Source organism: Sapajus apella, unplaced genomic scaffold, assembly GCF_009761245.1.
Source record: "Sapajus apella isolate SASKATOON/1434 unplaced genomic scaffold, GSC_monkey_1.0 scaffold40, whole genome shotgun sequence".
Taxonomy (NCBI): Eukaryota; Metazoa; Chordata; class Mammalia; order Primates; family Cebidae; genus Sapajus; species Sapajus apella.
The window spans coordinates 1,637,911-1,663,816 of NW_022436980.1; the positions used below are offsets into that span (position 1 = coordinate 1,637,911).

Here is a 25,906-nt window from a genome sequence, read left to right on the forward strand (position 1 = left end):
AGTTTATAGGAGGAATTCCTCTCATAGTTGACTCAAACTTTGAGAGAAAATTATTGGTAGAGCATAATAATTCCAATGTTCAGTTTTTATAGAATAAGACAATTAGCAGATGTTCAGAGAACTGTTCTCTGAAGAGTTGTCCTTAGGGAGATCTGAATTAGTATGCTTTCAACTGCAAGCACTAGAATACCCAACTACACTGACACAGCAGATACAGAAGAGTAATTTGTCTCCCTGTTAGGAAGTTTGGAGATTAAAAACTCCAGGTTTAAGACTGGCTCAGTGGTGCTTTCAAGAACTTAGGCTTGGCCGGGTGTGGTGGCTCATGCCTGTAATCCCAGCACTTTGGGAGACTGAGGCTAGAAGATTGCTTGAGTCTTGGAGTTCAAGACTGGCCTGTGCAACACAGTGAGAACCTGTCTCTACAGAAAATAAAAAAAACATTAGCTGGGCATGGTGGTACATGTCTGTAGTTTCAGTTACTTGGGAGGCTGAGGTGTTGAGCCCAGGAGACTGAGGCTGCAGTGAGCCGATATTGCACCACTGCATTCCAGCCTGGCTGACAGAGCAAGGCCCTGTCTTAAACAAATAAACCAACCTAGGCTTGTTCTATTTTTCTGCTCTTTATCCTTCTCATCCTTAGGCTATCATATCTCATGACTGTGGTAACTTCAAGTATTACATCATCACACAACTGTTCAAGCCTGGATGAAAGGTAGGCTTGCTGTCTATCAGAGAATATCCTTTTTCCCAGAAGCTCCCCTACTTACTTTCTCTTCCATTTCAATGGTCACATGCCTACTCTTGTGCCAGTCACTAACAAGGGGAATAGATACTGTGCTTGGCTTTAACCAATCTTAGTTCAGGCTATGGCAACTTGGGGAGAGGCCCACCTTCCTTAACATATTGCACAAGCAAAATTAGAGTTGCATAAACTAAAGAAAAAGGGGAAATGGCTATGGGAGACAACGAATAGTGTCTGCTTAAGATCAGCTTGACACTTCGTGTCCAGAGCATAAAATTATGCCTCTGTTCTATTTTAGTATCTTTATTAGGAAAGCATTAACCTCAAGCTCAGTGTTTCTCAAACTATGAGGTGAAGAACTAGCTTTTCCCCCCCTCAATTCATCACAGACCAACACTAGGGAAATGAAATAAAAAACCCATACAGATTTAAAAATATACAAACCCAGAATTTTTATTAGTTCAAAGGCCATAGTTTCTCTGTGAAATTGCTGTAAAAATGTCTAAACCCTCACAATTTCTGTCCTTATTCCAGCATGGACCAGTAACAAACAGTTTGAAGACCAGGCTGAGTTCATGATCACACTTGAGAGGCACTGTTAACTCCGCTGACTCCATAAGCTGTCCGCAGCCTGCCTCACCTGCCTCTTGTCTGCTGCTCCTTTTGATTCACCTACAACAAGGTGTTCTCTGTATGAATATGCCACGTATTTTGTTTTACTTCTGGAATTGACATTATAATCTGTTCTTTCTTCCTGGAATGCTCTCCTCTAGCTGGGGAACACCTACTCATCTTTTTAGACCAGCTTAAAAGTCACCTTCCCTATGATGTTTTCTTGTGAAAAAAATATTTTTTTAAGAGACAGGGGTCTCCCTATGTTGCCTAGGCTGTTCTCAAACTCCTGGGCACAAGTGATCTTCCCACCTCAGCCTCCCAAAGTACTAGGATTACAGACATGAGCCATCATGCCCCCAACCTCGTGAATTTTAGTTAGGTTATAGCAGTATAGCAAAAGTCCCTATGGATTGAATTATTTGCTCTCTCATCAGTGTTTTTTCTTTGAATCCTAGGTACACTTATTTTATTGGATTGCAGTTTCTGGGTCAGTATCCCAGAATAGACTGAAAGTTTATTGAAGTGATAATTGTCTTCTTCATCTTTATATCCCCTGTTCTTGGAACACATAGTTTGTCCTGAATAAATGCCTGTTGAATTGAATCAACTCAACAATGAGAAAACTTGTGGTTCTTCCCTTTTTTCTTTCCCAGATGTTTTTTTTATTATGCTTCTGCCTTCCTATTTATGTATTTCCTTATAAGAACTTACCATTTTGACAGACAGTACATTTTCCCTTCCTTTTCTATCAAATCTGGGCTTAAAAACAAATAAGACACAACTTTTCATTGTTGTATTCTGATCACAGGTCCCATCCTGTGGACATCAATGTCACTATTACTGCAGGCCACGTGTGGGGTTTTTGCACCCATGATTCTCTGACGTATGCCATCCTAACATCATACTCAAATTTCCAGCAGGAATAGATGAGCTTGTATGCAGACATATAAACTCCCAAAAGTACCTGATAGGATGCTATTAATACGTTGTAGAGAATATACAATTCAGAGACACACTGACCTAGGCTTTAATCTTTATTCTGACTAGCTTTGTGACCTTGGGCAAGTTCCTTAGCCTCTCTGAGCCTGTTTCTTCTATTTTATTTAAAAAATAGGTATAGTAAGATAACATGAGGAAACAATAACTGCTTGATAAATGTTAATACCCCTGCCGAGATAGCACATATGTGGATTGACAGGAAAGCAGGCTGAGTGCAGTCTGGGCAGCAGGACAAGTGAACCATAGAGTTAATGGGTCTGCCTGTCTCTTTAACGGGTTAGGGCCAACCTATTTGGCAGGTCTCCTAAGAAAGATGAGCTGTTGAAATTCTATCTTGGGCAGAGCCTTGGTTGCTTCTCCGTTTCTGTGCTTCTGACTTCCCTGCTTACAGCTGGCAGGGACAGCTACTCTGGAAGCTCAGGGGTTGCATGTCTGTGGTGGAAGAATGAACAGCTGCTGCTTATTAAAATAGGGGGATTGGTTGGGAGGCAGGCAAGTGACAAAAGCAGTATATGGAAATCCCCAAACTCCACTGTTCAAGTGACATTGAGTCCAAATCATGTCCATGGAGTAGCCTCAATGGCATTTCTTCTCCAGACACTCTAGTGCTTTACTGATTTTCTTTCCCTCTTAACTTTAAAAAGGAGGAGATAGGGTATACATTTGTTGGTCAGAATTGATTTTAATTAGGTTAACAACACTGGCTTTCTTCAACATGCTGTGCATTTTCATACCTCGGTGCCCATGCTTCTGCTATTCTCACCACTAGAAATCCTGTTCTCCCTCTACCTACCTGGTGAATTCAACCTCTAAACCTCAAATTAGAGGCCAGCTCTTTGCATCTTTTCTTCCTGATGCCACCCTTCCTTCTAGGCTGCCACCATCCTTCAAACTTAACTTGGTTATTGTGCTTCACACATTGAATTGGCTTTTTGAGGTCTCTTTACCCTAACAGGGGGAAAGTTTCTCTTGAGGATCTTTGATCCCCAAGTTCTTAGCTCATAGTAGGCACTCAATAAATAATTGTTGAGTGAAAACATCTCCCCCTCACCATATTTCATAATTTCTAATTTCTCATAAATTTTCCTCAAGTTATAGCAGCAGTGTAAAAGTCCCTATGGATTGAGTCCTTGATTAGTTCTGGGGGTTACTGAGCACCCTGGCTGTACTTCAGGGGCAAGAGGAGTAATGGTAGTAAGTGCTAATCCAGCAGCAGGGAAGGGGAATCAAGGAGTCATTTGGAAGCCATAGAGTCATTTCTTTTTTTCTTTCTCTCTTTTTTTCTTTTTTTTTTTTTGAGACAGAATCTTGCCCTATCACCCAGGCTGGAATGCAATGGCGCAATTTCAGCTCACCACAGCCTCTGCCTCCCGGGTTCAAGCGATTCTCAGCCTTCTGAGTAGCTGAGACTACAGACGCCCATTGCCATACTCAGCTAATTTTCATATTTTTAGTTGAGACAGGGTTTTGCCATGTTGGCCAGGCTGGTCCCGAACTCCTGACCTCAAGTGATCCACCCACCTCAGCCTCCCAAAGTGCTGGGATTACAGTTGTGAGCCACTATTCCCAGCCAACATTTCTTAGCTTAATGTTTGCATACTCCAGCTTTATCTCTTGGCAGCACAAAGTAGATTCCTAGGTTCAACCAGAAGTTCCTTGAAAATTATTAGACTTCATAGAAGTGTGGAGTTAAAAGTCACAGATCTAGTCCTTTACTTTCACTTACTGGCAAACCCCTTGGGACAGAGTATTAAGTTTGATAGACTTGGGTTCAAATCCTGGCTCTGCCACTTACTATCTGTGGGAACTTGTTACCTCTCTGAGCCTCAGTTTCTTCCAGATCTAGGAGGAGAATAATATTTACTTTGAAAGGTTGTTGTGACAACTAACTTATAAGTATATAAAATGCCTCATCTAGGCTTGGCACTTCATGGGTGTTTAATAGGTGGGAATTATAATTTGGAAACACTGGAGTGGGTGGGATGATGATCTGGTCAATGTATGATTACTTGTTTACTACTACCAGATCCAGATATATGCAGGGAAAAGTCAGCTTAGAATTCAAAAAGCTGCTTTATGTAGCTACTTTTGTTAAATGGATGTCAAATAAATACCTAATGATATTTGCAGTGTGACTTAATAAAGGCCTTCAGGGGTTTTCCAGTTTTCACTGTTAGGATTTTTTCTGATGATAGTCCCATACTTTCCTGCTCTGATGTGTCCTCCTCACTCAGGAGTGCTGTCTGGCTGTCCCCACAGGGAGCTCGGGACCTGCCGGAGGCATTAAGGTGAATTCTGTGCTCACTTTTCCTTTCTCGTTGTCTGCCTCTCTCACCCTGAGGTCTTATCTCGTCCTCTGAGAGGTATGTTAAGTGCTATGCCAGGCTGCCTGTGCCTGGCCTGTTTTTTCTCACTGCTAGTACCTCTTGGATTCCAATTCCAAACATGGTATCCGTCTGGGGTCACCCTTTCTTCCGGTGCCAAGAGAGAACACATTCCAAATGGAACACAAGTGTGCCTCCCATGCTGGCGCTCTGCATTCTGCTTGGGAAAAACAGAGAGCAGGATGTGGCCGCTTCATCCCACACTGCTGGGCTTTTCAGTCCTATAGTCCTACTATCCCTTGCGACTATTTAGGTTTTTCTGCTAAGAACCAAATTTGAAGACTGCCCTAAGAAACACGGAACCAAGAAAGCTTGCCAGAGCTCTGCAGGGAGAGCCAGAGCCTTGCTGAGGGGAGAGAAAGGGAGAGTGAGAGAGAGCAAGAAGTTTTTGAATTCTCCATGAAGTGTGCTGTGTTCCGTCATTCATTCCCAAAACCACTGGAAGCATTCCTTCCCAGAAAGGTGGAGTTGGTGATGAGAAGCCAGAGGTGAGAAGACCCCTGAGATTCATTCATTTTCTGAATTTCCTATGTGAGGACAGTATTAGAGCCCAGTGAGGCTTTGAGAGGCCTCAAAGATGAGCACCAATAGCAGCACAGTGGGCCAGCTTCTCTTGCAGGGTTCAGCGTGCATTAGCTGGAAGCAGGATGTGGAAGGGGCTGTCTACCACCTAGCCAACTGCCTCTTACTCCTGGGCTTCATGGGGGGCAGCGGGGTGTATGGATGCTTCTATCTTTTTGGCTTCCTGAGTGCAGGCTACCTGTGCTGCGTGCTGTGGGGCTGGTTCAGTGCCTGTGGTGTGGACATTGTTCTTTGGAGCTTCCTGCTGGCCTTGGTCTGCCTGCTCCAGCTGGCACACCTGGTATACCGCCTGCGCGAGGACACCCTCCCCGAGGAGTTCGACCTCCTCTACAAGGCGCTGTACCTGCCCCTGCAGGTGCCCCTACAGACATACAAGGAGATTGTTCATTGCTGCGAGGAGCAGGTCTTAACTCTGGCCACTGAACAGACGTATGCCGTGGAGGGCGAGACACCCATCAACCGCCTGTCCCTGCTGCTCTCTGGCCGGTAAGCTACTCTGCATTGCCCAGAATTTCTTTCTTTCCCCAGCCCACACTTATCATTTCCTAGTATGGCCCTTTCCATTTCATGTCCCTTTCCATTGAGGGAAGGATGTGACAAGTCAAACAAACCAAAATAGATTATTCTAAGAGTGGGGTTGCTTCCTCTTTCTTGGTATTTTCCAAGAAGAAACCAGTTCATGAGGCATCTTCTTGGCTGCCCAGAATGATTGCATGTGCACTTGCTGCTGGAAGGTGTACAGTGAGTGTGTTTTGAGCCTGGGCCGTAATAACCCATCTACCACCACACACATATCAGTGTGTGACGCCTAAGCTGCAGCAATATCTCTGTAAACTTTGGAAAACAAACATTTCAGTAAGGTTAATCTGTTCCTTATTCAAATTTAACATTTGCTAACCACCAACTATGTTCAGGGAACAATGCCAGAAATGGGAGGTCAGGGTAGGGGAGTGGTTCTCATAAACCCTGTTCCCTGCCAAGACATCAAGGAAACAGCCCGGCTTGTGTTTGGGATACCTGTATGCAGCCAGGTAGGGAGAGTGAATGCCACTTGCCCACTTTCCCATTTCCAATTGTTCTATTGAGGCTCTTGCAGACCAAGAAGCCAAGTATAGTACTGTAAATCTGAGGGCCCAACAAAGGGAGAAGAGAAGTGATGCTCACACCTATCTCATCAAGGCTTTTGTGGAAGTACTGCCTCTTTTGGAGAAGGCTGACAGTCAGATATGGGCAGAAATAGTCTTAGGATCAGTGTCTGCCAAGTCAACCTGGATGTGAATGTTGGCCATTGATATCTTCTGAGAAAATATCACGGGGCTCTGTGCTGCACACTTGGTAGGCAATTGTAGATTTTTTGATAATGCCCTAGTGGCCCTTGAGCACCACAACCCCCACTCCACCAGCTTTCTTGAGACCAGGAGAATATGGTAGAAAAGGCAAGATGGGAATCAGAAAGCTTCAATTCCAAGAAAAAACAAATCAAATCCAGATAATACTGCCAACCACACAATGGGAAAAAAGTTTGACAATCATGCTAATGGTACTACCACTGCCACTAATGGTAATAATACACATTTATGTATTCGTTTATAGAACCCAAAGTATCATGTATGTATGTTTTGATTTTGTTTGAGCTCAGAGGTCCCAGTTTGAGTGAGCTATGCGGGGAGACATTTGTGGGGAGACATTTCATTTCATTTATGGGTGAACCGAAAGTGTAAACCAATGCGATTGTTTGTAAACAAATATAGGTGTAAATACAAATACATATAACTACTGCAAAAATGTTTGCCACCTATCATTCCATGCTTAAAGATAATTTACAATTTAGAGAACTTGCTTATCCGTGAGACCCATGATGTTATTTGCCCCTTGTAGCTCATCTGTTCAAAGGAGGAAATTAAGACTAGTGGAAGTGCTCCCTCCAGTGAAGGGTGCTCATTTGCTGGAAGCATGTACAGTTACTGTAGAGTTCAGGTAGATTAGATTTGCTGTGAACTTCCGTAAGAACACTTTCCTATGAAGGGGAGAGGGGGCTTGCCGCTCAGTTTATCTTTTCCTGGTATGCTTAGCATCAAAAGGCTGAGTTAGAAATTGGACAATTTTGATTTTTTTTCTTGTCTTTCAAGGTTTGGAGTAAGGGTTTTGTTATCTTTCAATGTCACCCTGTCTCGGCTTTGCTGAGCTGGACATAGGGGAAAAGGCTTCTAGTCTATGACTGGGCTCTAGTTTTAAAGGAGAATCGCTGAACCACAGGCTGGTTACAGTGAGAAACCAAACACCCCAAAGCAGCAGACAAGAAGTGACAGGAAGTGGGGACTCTTGTGCAGACTTCCCCATCTCACATGTACACTTCTCCAGAGTCCTTTGCCCACACCTCAGAAGTCTTTTTATTTTCATAAAAGAAACCAATCTATCAAAACTCAGAGAGGCAAAGTGACTTCCTCAAAGTCTGTCACCCTGTTAAGCACTGCTTACTGTTAGACAGTTTCTCTCATATAAAATTCAAAACACAAACTTCCATATACACAACCCCCTGAGTAGGCAACTATCTAAGCTATTCATATAGGAGAAAATCATTCATCATCCAATTGATCAAGAAGGAAGAAGAGGCAAATGATAAAGGGCACAGCATTCCCACTCGTTAGATGTTATTTATACTCTACGGTTGTCACTCCTTGGTGGCTTGCCTGGGTGGCGAGCATCCTTGCCTAAGGATCTGACATTTGCTGCAGCAGCGCCATTCTCTTCTGCTGTCTTCCTTTCCTAGGGGAGCTTTTCAGTGAGGTTTTGATCCCTTTTTATGGTGACACAAGTGAATTTGTTCCTTGGTTACCTTTGTTCATTTGTTCATCCTTCCTTTTTTCCTTCCTTGTTTCCTTTTTCTCCCCCTTCCATATTTATTCAGAGTGTGTGGGATTAGGGGTGCAGTGTTAAATATGAAAAATATTGTCCTGCACTCACAGAGCTTACAGTCTATCAAGAAAGTCTGTAGTTAATGTTTATGGTAATGATTGATATAGTGAGTGTTTCCACAGAGAAGTGCAAAATGCAAGAGGAGCATGTAACTGATGGATCTAACTTTTCTGGGGAGGTCAGAGGAGAATTCCTGGAAGAACGAATGTTTAGGCTGAGACCTGAGGAGAAGAGGTCCAGTTAGAGACAAAATATGTGAAGACCCCGATATGAGAGAACATGGCATTTCATTTTTACTCAGGGAAGTTCTGTCAGGTACTCTCTCTATATATATTACCTGACCTTGTAGGAGCAAGTATGTTTGTATCATCAGAAGCTATGGGCCAACTCCATCTTTAGCTTGGTTTTGAGACCTATATCCCCTCCTGTCTTCCAGCTTTAGGCTGTCAGATAGTAGGTACAAAGATTATATAAGAGAGCACTTGTAAAGTGTCTGGCAGAGTCTGGTATATAGTGGACTTCCACTTCCCTCAAAGTCTACAAAGTGGTTAAATGTAAGCATGGATCTTCATGTAGCTACTAGGAAAGGAGAAAGGAGAATCTGTGGAGCAGCACCGATTTTTAATTGGTGATGGTCTTTGGTAATTTGTATACACACATATATACCTAGGCATGCATTAAGAGCAAGGCTCAGGAGTGCTGGTGTCCCATTGCCTAGGACTTATCATATGGCAATGGTTAGCAGCCAGGGAAGTAGGGAAATGTTGATTTTTGCTCTGCAGTCAGGTGTCCAGTTACAATCTAGTACCATTAAGGAAGAGAAGAAAGCAGATACTAGAGAACAGACAGCCACACTAGATTTCCCAGATCTTTGTTCATCCTGTCTTTATCTGCTTCTCAATACCCTTTGCATCCCTCAAAATTCAGCTCAAATGTCATTTCCTTCAAGAAGTCTGCTGCCCAAAGAGAAACAATCTCTTTCCCTCCTCTGTTACTTTTCCACAATAGCACCTATCACATTGACTTGCAGCTAGTTATTCACGTGGCTGTGACTTCCACTAAATTGCAAAATCCTCAAAACAAAGACCAGATTATACCCATCTCTGTATTCCCAGATCTCCAGGAACATGGGAGTTGCTCAATGAATATTTGTTTAGCCAATAAACCTCCAGAAATAATGGAAGGATAGCTCCCCCAAATGGACGAGGTGTACCTTGGAGATCTTTTTCATCTTCCCCTTTGCCTAATAGAGGTACCCCATTGCCTGATATAACTCACTTTAGAAGAAAGCTTAAAGACAGAACTCTGAGTTTTCTGGGCAGGGGTTGGGGGATGAGGGAGGATAAAGCCCATGCTGGATTCTAATTATTTCGAGATGTGATATCACATCTGAAATACACTCCCTGTCCCCAGGCATCATCAACGATATGCCATCAGTTCTAACAAATTCTCACAGAATGCAGTCCCCCTACCCTGCAGGGGCAAAGCACTAGGCTAGGCATAGCCACAAGGGTACAAAGGCAGCAAGCAGCAATAGTGAGGCTCCTAACTCCTTAAATTGTGAAACCAAGCCTGTGGTCATGGGCAAGTCAAGAGCAGTTGCTTAACCTATTGGTAGTATGGGATAAGAATATTCATAAAATTAAAGCAAATATATTAATTAGGATTTCTGACTAAAGCCACAGAAACCAGCTCTAGCTAACTGAAGAGGGGAGGGTAGTTTTATTTAAAAAGATAAAAGGATTTCTCATGAAACTCAAAAAAAGATGCACCTGAGCCTCAGGTAGTACTAGAAACAAGGATGTGTCCTACTAGGACATTTTATGTGATTTCAAGTTTCTTTTCTCTACAGCCAATTGGAACCTATGCTTTTTCAAAGTCTGAGTTATGTGATGAAAAAAATTTTTTTTAAGTTTCTTCAAGGAGGAGTGTGTTAGTTTTGTTAATGGCTGATAAGTGTCCCCATCCAAGGCATGATTTACAGTCAATTCCATTTCCAGATTCCCAGAGAAGGAATTTGATTGGCTTAGCTTGAGTTAGGTGTTCACCCTGGGACCATCAACTGGTTAGGGTGTGTGGGATCTCATTGTCTAAAGAAACAAGCTGTTATTGTCACCTATAATTAGAGAGGTCAGGGAACGGGTCATACTAGGGGAGTCCACTACCTACCCGAAGCTCTGGTAATAGGGTGGCAACAGGGTGTTGTGCTAAGAACATATAATTTTAGTTCTGCCACTTGATCGCTATGTAACCCTAAGCTTACCACTCAACCCTTCTGAGCACCAGTTTCCTTAGCTATAAAATACAGAAAAGAATAATCTACCTTGAGGTATTGTGAAGATTATATAAGAGAACACTTGTAAAGCATCTAGCAGAGTCTGGCCTATAGTAGACTTCCACTTCCTTTGAAGTCTACAAAGTGGTTAAATATAAGCATGGATCATCATGTAGCTACTGGGAAGGGAGAAAGGAGAACCTGTGGAGCAGCACCAACCAACAGAACTTTCTGTGATGACAGAAACATTCTAGATCTATGTTGTACAGCATTGTAGCCACAGGTCATATGTGGCTATTGAGCACCTATAATGTAATTAGGTGAGGAACTGAATCTTTAAATTTATTTAATTTTAATTAATGTAAATGTTGTAAACTTAAATAGGCAGCAGATTTTTTTTGTTTTTTTATTTTTTTGAGACAGAGTTTCCCACTCTCACCCAGGCTGGAGTAAAGTGGTGTGATCTTGGCTCACTACAACCTCCACCTCCGGGGTTCAAGTGATTCTCCTGCCTCAGCTTCCTGAGGCACTGGAATTACAGGCACCCACCACCATGCCCAGCTAATTTTTAATTTTTTAGTAGAGGTGGGGTTTCACCATGTTGGCCAGGCTGGTCTGGAACTCCTGACCTCAGGTGATCCACCCACTTCAGCCTCCCAAAGTGCTGGGATTATAGGCGTAAGCTATCACGCCCTGCCAGCAGCAGAGTTCTTCAGCAGTAGTTTCCATCCTGGCTACACATTAGAAACACTAGGGAGATGTAAATACTAATAACATCCAGATCCTACCTAGAGGGATTCTTGTTTAACTGCTCTGGGATAAGGCCCAAGCCTAGGTGCTTTTTTTTTTTTTTTTTTTTTTTAAGATGGAGTCTTGCTCTGTCACCAGGTTGGAGTATGGTGGCACAATCCTGGCTCACTGCAACCTTCGCCTCCTGAGTTCCTGCAATTCTCCTGCCTCGGCCTCCCAAGTAACTGGGACTACAGGCATGTGCTACCACACCCAGCTAATTTTTTGTATTTTTAGTAGAGACAGGGTTTCACCATGTTGGCCAGGATGGTCTTGACTCCTGACCTCATGATCTGCCTGCCTCAGCCCCTCAAAGTACCAGGATTACAGGCGTGAGCCACCGCACCCAGTGCCTAGGTCGTTTTTTAAAAGCTTCCCTGGGGCTTCTACTCTGTAGCCTCAAATTGAAAACCACAAGTAAGGAGAAGGAGGAGGAAAATGAGGGTTCAGGGAGTCTCAATGTGTTCCTTCTCTGAACTGCTTGCATGCAGTAACTAGGCTAGTCTAGCTTTGGGTTTTACCATGATTTTGGCAAAGTATTTCTACATGAAGATTCATGCTAATCAGTGACACATAACTTCAGCATAGGCGACCTGGGAAGCCATTTTTCTTTTCCCACATGACCTCTTCTCTTCTTTTGCCAGGGTTCGTGTGAGCCAGGATGGGCAGTTTCTGCACTACATCTTTCCGTATCAGTTCATGGACTCTCCTGAGTGGGAATCACTACAGCCTTCTGAGGACGGGGTGTTCCAGGTAACAGGGAGCCCCGTGGCAGCACTGCGTCACCGCGTCCCACTGCAGCCCAGCAATATCTGTGCCTTAGTGTTTCCCCTCTCACGTCTGTCCTTCACACCACTGCCAGAGTGAAGCTACAGGTGAGGGCACTCTTCCTCTGTGGAAAGAGTGCCTGGGCTCCTAGCCACAGGGGAGGTAGGGGCGGCAAATGCTGGCTTCTGGATACACCGTGTTACTTGTATGCTTAAACTCTCCGGAAGACCCTAGTGCCACAAGATAAAAACCCACATTCCTTACAGGTAACAAACCTTTTAGTGATCTCCAGCCACATCTCCAGCCCTCCCTCCTTCATATTTTTTGCTCATACTAGCCATGCTGAACCACTAGTAGTATTTCCCTAAACACACCACATTGGTTTGCTACTCTGTCCTTGCCCTCTACTCTCCCCTCTACCTGAAATGCATTTCCCCTTCTAGATGAGACCATGGCACCTCACTTCCTCTGTGAAGCCTGTCCAGATTGACCTCACCAGGTTCCACCCCACAGCCTCGTGCTCCTGTGTGCCTGTTTTAGTCCTGTTACTTATGCTAACTGGTGCATATTTTGCTTTCTGTTCTAACAGTCTGGTCTTCTTTCTGTCCTGCATAGTGAACTCTTTGAAGTAAAAATCAAGGCTTTTCCCTCTGTCCCCAGACTCTAAAGAAAAGTACCTGGAGCACAGTAGCTGTTCAGCAAAGAATTGCTGGACTGGTTTGCCACTAGGAAGCTGGTGTCAGAGGACTCCATGGGGCATTCACATATATGCTCCAACGCGGGTGCCTGGCTGCCTGGCCCCTACTCTTATCTTTGCCAATCCCTCAGACTTTGGTCACTTCCTTTGTAGCTCTCACTTATTGAATGGCTTGCATGTGGCAGGCACTACATGTCATATTGCCTCATTGATTCTCACAACTCTATGGTTGAATATGATTATTACCCCATTTAGCAACTGAGGAAACTAAGGCCCAAAAACATCAAATAATTTGCCCAGTGTCTTCAGCTAGAAAGTGGCAAAGCCAGGTTGCCTAGATCTAACATTTCTGTTCTTTATTAAAATGGGAGGGTCACCAGAAGAGTAGAGTTTACACACACACACACATGCACACACACACACACACACACACACACACACACTCATGCACACACGCATGCACGCACTCACCCACCCTTTTAAGGACTACCCTGCCTGGATAGTTTGCTGGAACTGGAAACACTGGGTTCCATGTGTCGCCTACTACTTTTATCAGCGAGTCCCTCAAGCCAGCATATGAGCCAGCCCCGGAACAGACACACACCAGGCGTTGCCACCTGGCAGGGCCTGCTTCTGCCCACACCCTGACACTTGGCTCTGTGATGATGGAGCCTGAGAGGCAGTCTTGATCCCACTGACAGGGTCACCAGCCGCAGATCCCCTTCCATCATGTTCCTTCCCTGACCTCCCTCCACACACCTTCTCTAACTAGCCCAGAAACCTCCTTCAGGAACTCCCTCAGCCACATGAGAACCTCCAGAAGGGCTGAGTCAGGTCCTGAGCCAGCTGGACCAGGGCTGTTTCTGACACTGACATGGAGGAACAGGTGGTGGGTAAGCCGGGTGTCCTCCCCTAAATTACGCTCAAGAGGCAGGGCTATAACCCCACATGGCCTCTCAGCCTGGAATGTAGGAATGGTCATATTTCTCCCATTTATATTTTTAGTGTGCATCTCCTTTGGGAGCAATAAGAGCCACACATTTGCTATTGGCTGTGTAAAGTCCCATTTCCTCTTTGCAAATGTCAAGTGTTATCCTAAGTTAGAGTTCATCCTGTCCTTGCCATTTGCAACTACATGGTCTTTGTTGACTGAGAGAGCAATCCACAGTGATGGCCTAAATTATAATTCACATTGTACTTAGTATAAATCAATCAGCCTTCTACCAGACCTCTCAAACATTCAATTAAATCAGAATTCGTTGTGTGTTCAGCACCCTGACACTCGTTAGTCATCAAGAACACAGCACAGGAGGGATCGCACAAAAATCTTCACTGTTTTTCTAATTTGCATCCTGTCTTACTGGGCCCAAGTCCTATTTACATATGTTATCTCATTAATTTCATTCAACTAACATCTGAGGTGGTTATTAAAGAAAAAGCTAAATAGTTGTCAAAACTTTACAACAGTCATATCTGTATATATGGGAGAACCAATCAAGAAGCAGATTTCAAGAGGACCTTTGGGGAAGGATTTTATACAGGACATGAGAAAGTAACATTAAGGGCCGGTGCGGTGGCTCACTCCTGTAATCCCAACGCTTTGGGAGGCCAAGGTAGGTGGATCATGAGGTCAGGAGTTTGAGACCAGCCTGGCCAACATGGTGAAACCCCATCTCTACTAAAAATGCAAAAGTTTGCCAGGTGTGGTGGCAGGTACCTATAATCCAAGCTACTGGGGAGGCTGAGGCAGGAGAATTGCTTGAATCCAGAAGGCAGAGGTTGCAGCGAGCTGAGATCACGCCACTGCACTCCAGTCTGGGTAACAGAGCAAGACTCCATCTCGGGAAAAAAAAAAAAAAAGAAAGTGACATTAGGTTGTTTTGCAACATATAAGATTGGTCATCTTCCCTTGATTCATTTATTCACTTCAGTAATATTTATTGAAAACTTAGTATATACCAGGCATTGTTAAAAGGACTTGAAATATATCAGTGAACAGAACAGAGGAAGGTCCCTCCCCTCATTCAATTTACATTCTAGTGGGGAAAACAAAAGAGGAAGGGGAGGGAATGGCAGGAGAGAAAGTTGTAGAGGTGATGAGGCACCAAGATCACATAATATATGCTGTGGAGCATATATTGTCTTGATACAGCCAAAAGGATTTTCTAAAGGGTTGGATATAGTATGTGAGAGAAAGAGGATCAAGGAAGACTAAGGCTTTTGACCTAAGCAACTGGACGGATGGTGCTGCTATCAACTGAGATAAAGAAAGCTGCAGGCAGAGTTGCTTTGGGGGGACTAGGAAGGTCAGTGTTTGATGTTAGGTTTGCATTATCTGTGGAAATTTGAATGGAGATGCTGCATAGGCAATTGGATATTTAAGTTTGGAATTCAGGAATGAGATCTGGGCCTGTGGCATAAATTTGGGAGTTGGTTATATACAGATGATATTTAAAGCCATTGGGTTGCATGAGATCACCAAGGGAGCGAGTGTGGATGGAAGAGGGAATGGTTCAAGAGCAGAGCCCTGGGATACTTTAGTGGTCGGAAGTTGGAGAGAAAAGGAGGAAACAGCAAAGAAACTTAAAAAGGAACAATCATAAAAGATTGGATCATGAGTATATGGCATCCTGGGAACAAAGTAAAGAAAGTACATCAAAGAGGAGGGGGAAATGGATGGGGTTGGATTCCATGAAAACTGACCATCAGACTCAGCAGTTTAGAGGTCATTGGTGACTTTAACAGGAGCAGTGTTTGTGAACTCCTAGGGACAAAGCCTTATTGGTTTAAGAGAGTGAGAAGGGAGGAATTGGAGATAGTAAGTATAAACAGGTTTTTGGTTTTTTTAAATGAGTTTTGCTAAAAAGGGAAGCAAATTAGTGGAGTGATAGCTAGCCAGGGAAGTGAGGTAAAGAAATAGAATTTTTATTTGTAAAAGTTTGTTTTATTTTGAGATGGAAGAAGTTACAGCATATTTATAAGAATGCCCGTAGTCTTTGGGTTTGGCTTTAAGGGCATTATTGACATTCAGCTTAGCTCTTGCTCAAACGCACCTGCTTCATGCTGGGTACTCTGATTTCTTGTTTGGGAATTATTCATACGTACATCTAAGGTAAAGGCTATGGCAGATTGTGACAACTACTTGCTGAACTATTAGTAATGGACAGATTGTATTATTTTATCTCTTATGAGGCAAGAGAGATTAAGTAATTTATTTGACATCACACAACTGATAGAGGTAAAGCTGAAACATGAAACCATCATTATTGCAACAGGATTTATCAAGTACCTACTGCATGCCAGACACATGTTACTGCTTATTTCCCATGCAAGCATAATTTAGCTTTGCATCATGGGTGCATAGTGAGTGCTCAGAAATTCCTAGATGAATAATCAGATGGAGAATGGGGTCCTCTTTGATTTTCTGCCCTTTAGAGTTTGTCTTCCTCTGTGCCCTTTTTCTGAAGTCATTCATCAGATTCTTTTGGTTACTTGAAGTGGCCAAGTGAAGAGCGATTTTGTGGACCTGAATACCAGGCCAGTGCTTCATCCACATGATGTAGCTTGGCATAGCTTATCAGAAGCTTTGTCTCCAACTGAACTTTCCAACTTGTTTTGTGTCCCTATCCCAATATCTTATCCTTCCTCATTCTTAAAATGAATAGTCATCAGCATTTCAACCACTCTTCAGAGCACCAGAAGGCCCCTTCTTTCTTTGTCTCAAAACCACAAGACTCAGAACCTTCTAAAGTCCTTAATGGTATTAGCCACAGAACCACAGAATTAGAGATGAGGAAACTCCATGTGGAAACTGAGGCTCCAGGAGGTGATGGGTGAGTGAGTGAATGGCTGACCCCAGGGCTCCTAACACAGGAAACCCCATATCAGTGCACGCAAGTGAAAGTCATCCACTGGACCTCCTCAAGGCAAGGCTATGGAGGGGTACACCCACACAGCTTCTACGGTGAAAGTACAGCTGTTTGCCAAGCGACTGTATGATTCTGTGCTCAGCATGGACAAATTTTCTAGTTTAAATATTTACTATCTGCTTCTGACCCCTCTCAGGTCACTCTGACTGCGGAGACCTCATGTAGCTACATTTCCTGGCCCAGGAAAAGTCTCCACCTTCTTCTGACCAAAGAGCGATACATCTCCTGCCTCTTCTCAGCTCTGCTGGGCTACGACATCTCGGAGAAGCTCTACACTCTCAATGACAAGCTCTTTGCTAAGTTTGGGCTGCGCTTTGACATCCGCCTTCCCAGCCTCTACCATGTCCTGGGTCCCACTGCTGCAGGTGCAGGACCAGAGTCTGAGAAGGGTGATGAAGAAGTCTGTGAGTCATCTGTGTCCCCTCCTCAGGGCACGCCCACATCTCTCCAGCAGACAGCCCCTTGTTCTCCCTCTCCAGCTGCCACCAACCTTCCTGCACCTCCTTCCCGGGCCAGGATGTCCAGGCCCGACAGCGGCATCCTGGGTGAGGACTCCACCAGTCTGGTGCTGGAGGATTTTGAGGAGGTGTCAGGATCAGAGTCGTTTATGGATTATAGGAGTGATGGGGAGTACATGAGGTGAAGGGAGAACTAACAGGGGCACAGCCACCGGCCCAGGACCCTATGTAAGTACTCAGAAGGCAGCTGCCGCACATTCCTGTCAACGGCTGGCCTTAACTCGGCTTGCTAGGGAAAAAAAACAAAAAATTGCTTGTGGAACATCTCCTGTTAGAGGACTCACAGAATGTGGCATTAACCCAACTTTGCAGACAGCAACTCACTCTGGGTGCATGCAAGGCATGAAGTGATTTTAAAAACTCATTCTTTATTAACTGTGGTTGCATTTTGAAAAGTGGGCTAGTTGATACATTAAGGTAGATTGCTAAGTTTTTTTGCAAGTTTGTTCTAATGGCTGAGGCCACAGCTGGGGCTACACGTGCTTTTATTTGTGGCATGCATTTTTTTTTGGAGACGGAGTTTCACTCTTATTACCAGGCTGGAGTGCAATGGCGTGATCTCGGCTCACCGCAACCTCCGCCTCCTGGGTTCAAGCAATTCTCCTGCCTCAGCCTCCTGAGCAGCTGGGACTACAGGCACGCGCCACCATACCCAGCTAATTTTTTGTAGTTTTAGTAGAGATGGGGTTTCACCATGTTGACCAGGATGGTCTCCATCTCTTGACCTCGTGATCCACCCGCCTTGGCCTCCCAAAGTGCTGGGATTACAAGCTTGAGCCACTGTGCCTGGCCGTGTGGCATGCATTTTAAAAGAAAAAGAATGTGCCAGTGTTCTAATTCCTATTCCTTTTCTTCCTGGCATAGAGTCAGTCCTGGAAAGCAGTTGTTATTTAGCCTAGACTGGGCAGGTATCTCTGTTAAAATTGCATAGTTTAAAGAGGCTTGTGATTATGGGCTAATAGCCTTGGAAGGATAATGTCCTCATCTTGCTTTCCTCTCATCCAGTGGAGAATGTGTTTGTTGATCACACAGACAGAGTACTAGATACTACTGGGATTAAATGTTACTGTGATCAAATAGTAATATGGCAGCCTGGCTTTCCCCAGTCACCCACATCTATGGGAGGTAGGATGTGCATAAATCCTGGAGGGCCTAAGAGTGCATACAGGATTTTCCTCACAGAATTTCCCTCCCCAGAGAGTCTACAAGAAAAGCTGTGCTCAGTGGTTCTGGGAAATTGTTCTCATGTTCCCCCTGCCACCCTCACAATGCTGTGACATTTTCCCTGGAACTCCATCCAACCATGATGTAGGCCTGAATTTCCTGAGGAAAATCCCGTTGTTCCCAATTTAGAAGGCACTTCTGAGTGAGGGGGCCCCTGAGAGACCCACCATTCTTTAGAAAGCACCAATAAATTACTGAGAAACTAGCCCAGTAAGGAAGGCCTCCAGAGTACATGAAATGAATGAGTGAATGTTTGTATATTCTGAAAAACAGGTTATTTAAATGATGAAAGAGGCAACAGAGGTGGCTGATGAAAGGTTAGGGATTTGGTTTTGTAGATATGGAATTTACAACCCCCTATGTTACCAGTGTCCTTAGAACCATAGTTCAGCTGATTCTGAGGTAATTCCAAGGATAGTCTAACATCCCAGATCACTTTGTTGAATTCCTCCAAGTTTGCATTGGCCGCTCTGATCACTCCTTTCCCTTTGTACAGCTGTTCACCTTCCTACTCGTTCAACCTGCATCCACGCATGCTCCTTATGCCCCATGGATTCCTCTGTCCAACTTGCCCATCCACCTATACACTCTCTTCAGCTCACAGCAGCTCTTTTCTCATGTTGTTCTTCCTGGTATTCTTCTCTTTTCTTGGTTCTATTTTTCTCTTCTTTCTTCTCCGATTTCTTCTCAGTCCTTGATTGCCTCCATCTGCTGTTCTTTCCCCACGTCCTTTTCTTTCTTGAGACAGGATCTCACTCTGTCACCCAGGATGGAATGCAGTGGCACCATGTTGGCTCACTGCAGCCTCTACTGTCAAAAGCTCAAGTGATCCTCCCACTTCAGCCTCCCAAATAATGGAGATTACAGCCACATGTCACCGTGCCTGGATAATGTTTAATTTTTTTTTTTTATAGAGACAAGGTCTCCCCATGTTGCCCAGGTTGTTCTTAAACTCCTGGGCTCAAGTAACCCTACTGTTCGGTCTACCAAAGTGCTAGGATTACAGCCATGAGTAACCACACCTGGTCAGTTTGCTGCTCTTAAGTGTCCCTTTTCTCTGTCTTCTCAGTTCATTTCTCCCTCTTAACTTGTCTTTTGTTTTCTTCCCCTTTATTGTTCATCTATTTGTCTCTCCTATTACCTCCTTTATTCTTTTCTTACTTTTTTTTTGCCTTGCTCTATCTATTCTTCCTCATAAACACCTGTACCCCCAACTTACTAGTTTTCAATCCTAACTCTTCCAAAGATCTTTTGGAAAGATCTTTAATCCTAACTCTTCCAAAGTACTTTTCCCTCTGCCTATAAAGAAAACCATTCAAGTAAAGTTGTAAAAATCCCTGGCTTTAGGAATGTTTTCAGAACATCAGGAGGCAGGCAGCATGGTACATAAAAAGAGACCAGGACTGGGAGCCCAAAGTCCTGGCTTCTATGTCTAGCTTTGCTACTAATCTCATATGTGACTTTTTGCAAACCATACAACCTCACTAAGCCTTACTTTCTTCATTTGAGCATGTTGAACCAACTATCCCCAGGAACGCTCTTGGATTGATCTGAGAAGGCAAGGATAAGTTTTTCAAAGCAAGCAATCAGTCTGCAGTTCAGTGTACATAAGCCCCAGGATGTCTGAGTGTCCTTCAGCAAGAACTCTCTGCTATATTTCACTATGATTTCTCTGGCACCTTGGGACTCTCCCCCTCCCTTGTGGTGGTAGATGTTGCTTGCTAGAAGTTCCCTCCATTCTGTGTCTGTGAAGAATCTATCACCTACCATGTGATTACAGTGCACATACTTTATGAGAGAGGAGATCACAGCTCAGTCCCCAGGCCCTCAACCCTGAATACATAGTATCATATGAAATACCTCTTTTCAAATTCGACCTTTTCTAAAACTCAAGATGAGAAAACTGCTGATGAAGCCCACTTTCTAAAACACTGGAATTTGCAATATGGAGAGAGTAGATTTTTCACGTTTCTTTGTTTAAGCAATAGAGAGAAAGGAAAATTATGTTGTTTACTTTTCAGGCCATAGAGGTTTCCAGAACAACTTGAAAACAGGATCAAATTAGCCAAACTTCTGACAGTTTTCAATGTAGTCTGTGATAATGGGATAATTTAACCTCAGTTCTTTTTCGGGAATTGTGTTTTGGATGTTTGGTCTGACTTATTTACCATCAAACTTGTTAGAAGGTTATTACTCTAATGAATAAGCATGTTCCCTTATGATTGGGAACAATTTACTATTGTTTCTTTCATAAAGTAGGGCACCCTTCACTACCTATTTCCTGGCTTGTTAGTTATCAGAATTTTAAGCTCATTGCTATTCATCCCAGCACAGCACTTACAAAACAGGCATGAAGCTGACTGAATTCTGCATCGTTAGGAGTGATGTGGCCTCATCACAGTGACTCCAGTGCTTGCCTCTCATACTAATCCAAGTTAAGACCAACTAAAAATAGTCAGAGTTTCCCCTGGAGCTCCTTTTTGAAGAGACATATATTTTTTAGTCTGGTGGTACCCAAAATTGACTGGAAAATGGGTACTGCTTCTCTTAACAGGCAAAAACTGTGCTGCAGGATAATGTATTCATGCAGGGCCTTCCAGCCAGACCCCAAATGACCCCTGCCTTCACTAGAATTTTTCTGTTTAATTCTATGGCCACTCTCCACAGGGGTCCATTCTGTGTCTTACTTACAGGAGATGCTCGGTAAATGAGGGGCTTTTCTTCTAGAAATGCAGCTCTGAGGTAGTCTGTTGAGAGAAATAATGAATCCGTTATCACAGACTAAATAAAAAACTGTCTGACATTTGGACAATTTTTGTTTTGTTTCAATTGTCCTGAAAACTCTGCAGCTTGGAAAGTAAAAACTATACTGTTTCTTTTCTCCCTATTAGTTAAATAAACAAATGATGAACAGATTACAAAACGGAGGACACTTGAGGTAAGGGAAGGAGCCCCTCAACAGGAGGACCAGGACACAGTACCAAGGGCTAGAGAAGCAATGCAATAAGCACTTACTATTTAGTGTGTATTTCAGGCAGGGTTCTAGGTAATCATGTGATAAATACTTGAAAGAATTGGAAATATTTAATCTGCAAGAAAAGGGCAAGTGTAATATCCTCAAAATTTAAAAAGAATGTGAATTAGAATTTGACTTAATTTGGTGTAGTTCTTGTGGGCAGAAGTTGAATAGGATGAAAGTTATACGAAGGATTTTAGCTTAGTATTAATACTGGATTGCTCATGGGATAATGAGAGTTACTCATCACTGGGAGAGTTCAAGCAGGGCCAGAAGAAACCTCAGAGATTTTATAAGATGATTCAGGCTCTGGGAAAAGGATGCCTTGGAGTATTGCTATTAGGGTAACTTCTAATAGGATTCTGTGGTTCTAAGATCTGAACTCTAGTCTGGCCACTTACCTGCCATCGAAAGCAGGTTCCTCATCTGCAGGACAGGACCAGGATGGCTCTGTCTACCTTTCTGGGTTGCGGTGAGGGGTAATTGAGATGAAATACATAAAGGCAGTTTTTAGGCTGTGAAGCATTAGTTAAATGTGTAGCGTATTTTAAAATTCTATTGTATGTACAATTGTTTATCAGTCTCTTTCTCCTTCTTTTACCAGAGATAGATGATTTCCCTCTTATTTCCCCGTTTGGCTTTTCAGGGAAGGTGGCAGCTGGCAGAATGCCCTGACAACAAAAGGAACAGCAAAAAGTGGAGGCCTAAAGAAAGCATGTGCTAGCTCCTTAGGCCCTGAATAACTAAGTCACACCTCAGTCGTCTCTCCTTCATCTGTTTGGGAGGAGGCAGATTAGAGTCACACTGTCATCAGGCTCTTCCCCTCAGAAGCAGCTGTAAGGTACTTGGTAGCTGTCAGTGCTAGCAAACGGTGCTTTCCTCACAGAACTACTGGAAAGAGTCCTGGCACAGAAAACTTGCTCTTGAAAGTGGCACGGCCAAAGCACGGGTCTCTAGAGGGTCGTGCCACCTCTACCTGCCACAGGTGCTGTTGTTAGTCAGACAAGTTAGAGGCAGCAGCTCCCCAGCTGCCCTCTGAATCACAGCAGCTGAGTTATGCTTCCACTTCTGTCTTACAGGCCTCGTTTTCCTACTCCTCTTTCTGTAAAAATGGAAGTCAGGAGTCTTATGAAACTTACCACTATTCAATACAGGTTTTTGGGTTTCTTTAATTAGATAGGGTTAGGTAAGAGGTAGAGTTCTATAGAATATTCATAGGAAGCAACAAAAGTTAATCTCTTGGTCTCTACAGGAGGAGAGGATTGGGCTAGATACCTTCCAAGCTGACTTGCCCTAATATTCTAGTATGAAATGATTCAAAGGTACAACTGCCTCTATCATGTCAGGCAGTGAGTATAGCTAAAACATTGGGAATTGGTAGAGGAAGAGAAAAAACTGAAAAGAACCCTTTGAAGTTAGGCAAACTGTCTGGAGACATAGTGCTAAAATCCTCCCTCTTTTTCTTTCCACAGCTTCTAGAATTCCTCTTCAGAGCTGCTCTCAAGTTATATCCAGGGGACAGGCCCCTTTGGCTCCAACCCACACACCTGAACTTTAAGGATTATTGGACTACCTTCTTCTCTGTGGCTAGCACAGCTCTCTCTGTGTTCACAGAATGGTCACTGATAGGCATGCCTCTTTCCCCACCCACTGGAAGGCTCATGGGCAAGGTGAAAGAGGACACAGAAGGTGCCAACACTGTCGCTACAGCAAGGGCCCTGGGTGACTTTGAGAAATTCACCTTCACAAGCCTTCCTTCAGGAGCAAGCATTGGAAGTCCAGATGCACAGAATCCATCCTTTACCAGCTGCAGAATCTTGAGCAAGTTACATAGCCACTGTGAGCCTCATCCGAAACAGTGGGGGTTAAGAAACCCACCTCACTTTGTTGTTGTGAGGATCCAATGAGTTGATTTAGGTAAGCACCTAGGACATGGCGTGGCATCAAGTAAGCACTCAATAAATCACTCAACTCCTTTTCCTGTGTTGTTTCTTTGCATTGTCTGAAAGGATCAGTGGAGTCAAAGATCCAACTTTTCACTGGTGGTTATTTTTTATTTTTCAGTTAAGATTCAAATTTATGGAAGTGGAATTTTAAAAACCTAGCTTTCCCTTAGGCTTTGACATTCAACTTACAAATCTCTTTTTCTATTGATGAACCTAGTGTTAAACAATAGTTTTTTTTTTTTTTTTTTAAGATGGAGTTTCATCATGATGGCCAGGCTGGTCTTGAACTCCTCACCTCAGGTGATCCACCCACCTCTGCCTCCCAAAGTGCTAGGATTACAGGCGTGAGCCACCGTAAACAATAGTTTTTAGAGGGACTTTTACAAACTTAGTTAATTAGGTTTTCTTAAACATCTTAAAGTAGGTTTATAAATTTAATGTATTCTATTTTTCTTTTTCCCTAAATACTTCAACATATATTTCAGTTATCTCTGTTGATCCCTAAAATAGTGACTTAAAATAGTCCCATTAATTTGTTGTGCTCATGAATGTGGAACCTGACTGGGCTCAGCTAGGCAGTCCTCACTCAGGGTTTCTCATGTGGTTTCAGTCAGATGGTGGCTCAAGATGAATCATCTCTGAGGCTTCTTCACTCACCTGTCTGGGAAGACTCAAATAGCTGAGGGCTGGAACAGCTGGGAATCTTTGGGCATCTCTCCCTCTCAATAGTTGTTTCATTTTTGTTGTTGTGTGCTCTGTTGTATGAATATACCACAATTTATTTATCCAATTTACAATTGACAGGCATTTGGATAGTTTCCAGCTTGGGACGATTACAAATAGTACTGCTATGAACATTCTTGTCCATGTCTTTTGGTATACATATGTATACATTTCTTGGATGTATACCTAGGAATGGAATTACTCAGGCACTGGGTATGTAAGTACACCAATTTTTCTAAGTGATTATACCAATTTACTTTTCCACTAACACTCTATGAGAGTTCCAGTTGCTTCTCATCCTCAGCAATAGTTGGCATTGTTATTATTATTATTTTAGTTATTTGGGCATGTTTAGCAACATTTTTATTTTCCTGACAGGTTGAGTACGCTTTCTTTCTTTTCTTCTTCATTTTTTTTTTTTTTTTTTTTTTGCCATATGGATATCTTTTATTGTGAAGTATCTATTCTTGTTTCTTGTCCATTTCTTTACTTATTTGTATATTCTTTCTTTTCTTTTCTTTCTTTTTTTTTTTAGACAGGGTCTGGCTCTGTTGCCAAGGCTGGAGTTCAGGGGTGCAATGTTGGCTCATTGCAACCTCTGCCTTCTACGTTCAAGTGATTCTTATGCCTCAGCTACGCGAGTAGCTGGGATTACAGGTGCACACCACCACACCAGCTAATTTTTGTATTTTTAGTAGAGATGGGGTTTCACTATATTGGCCAGACTGGTCTTGAACTCCTGGCCTCAAGTGATCCACCTACCTCAGCCTCCTAAAGAGCTGGGATAACAGGCATGAGCCACTGTGCCCGGCCAGTATGCTTTTTGTTATTGACTTAAAGGAATTATTCAAATAATCAGGTTAAAAGTCTTTCTGTTACTTATTAAGATTCTATATATTTATATATGAGAGAGATTATATATATAGAGAGAGAGACAGAGATATATATTTATATTCTTTCTAGTTTTGTGAATTTTTCTCTAAATGGTATATTTTCATGAAAATAGTTTTTAATTTCAATGTAGTAGTTTATCAATCTTTCCATTTCTTATTTGTGCTTTCTGTGTCATGTTTAAGAAATCTTTTCCTCTCCTAAAGATATTCTCCCACTTACCTTCTAGATTTCTTATTGTTTTACATTTCACAGTTAGACCCACAACCTGGATTTAGTTTTTGTATATATGACTAAGGGCCAAGATTCATTATTTTCCATGTGGATATCCAATTGACTGAGCACTCCTTATTGAAATGATTATCCTACCCCTACTAGTGTTCAGCTTATCCTTTGTGACAAATCAAATGTTCCTATAGATATGTCTATTTCTGAGTTTTCTATCATTTGTTTGTTCTATTTTTCTCTCTTGTGACAGTACTATCTGGTTGTAATTATTTTAGCTTTATGTTAAGTTCTGATATCTGGTAGTCTTCAAACTTTGTTCTTCAGCTCCATTATAATCTTATGGGACCATCATACTTGGTCCATTGTTTACCAAAATGTCATCATATTGTGCATGCCGGTATATTCTGAATTCAACTCACCATCTCTACTACCACTACTAATTTCAAGCCACTGCTACTTCATTCTAAATTAACTTAAATGAACTTATAACTGGTCTCTTGACCCTCCAGTTCTCATAACTTACACACAGTAAAGAGGCCATTTAAACATGTACAAGATCTTATCACTCCTGTAGCTCAAAATTTGAAATGATTTCCAATCCCACTTAGAATAAAATCCAGACTTCTTACCTATGTGATATTAGTCAAGATTTACTTATTAT

At 42.9% G+C, this 25,906-nt stretch overlaps 1 protein-coding gene and 1 long non-coding RNA gene across 5 annotated transcripts; both read left to right on the plus strand.

Moving 5' to 3' along the window:
* Positions 1 to 520: 520 nt before the first annotated feature.
* LOC116565417 lies at positions 521 to 1,963 on the plus strand. The gene is made up of 2 exons (XR_004275430.1): positions 521 to 715; positions 1,280 to 1,963. It is a non-coding gene; the product is annotated as an uncharacterized LOC116565417 (long non-coding RNA).
* Positions 1,964 to 4,842: 2,879 nt separating this feature from the next.
* On the plus strand, positions 4,843 to 23,434 carry POPDC2 (popeye domain containing 2). 4 transcript variants are annotated; one of them, XM_032298972.1, is made up of 4 exons: positions 4,843 to 5,811; positions 11,950 to 12,058; positions 16,836 to 17,244; positions 22,062 to 22,835. In XM_032298972.1, the coding sequence occupies exons 1-4, from the start codon at positions 5,321 to 5,323 to the stop codon at positions 22,130 to 22,132; spliced, it is 1,080 nt and encodes a 359-aa protein (XP_032154863.1). In that variant the 5' UTR covers positions 4,843 to 5,320; the 3' UTR covers positions 22,133 to 22,835. The 4 variants fall into 4 exon arrangements, with proteins under 4 accessions (XP_032154863.1, XP_032154862.1, XP_032154860.1 ...); XM_032298971.1 differs by lacking the exon at positions 22,062 to 22,835 and adding an exon at positions 22,930 to 23,434 and having other exon boundaries at positions 4,846 to 5,811; positions 16,836 to 17,088; XM_032298969.1 differs by lacking the exon at positions 22,062 to 22,835 and adding an exon at positions 22,930 to 23,434 and having other exon boundaries at positions 4,848 to 5,811; positions 16,836 to 17,385.
* The last annotated feature ends 2,472 nt before the right edge of the window (positions 23,435 to 25,906 follow it).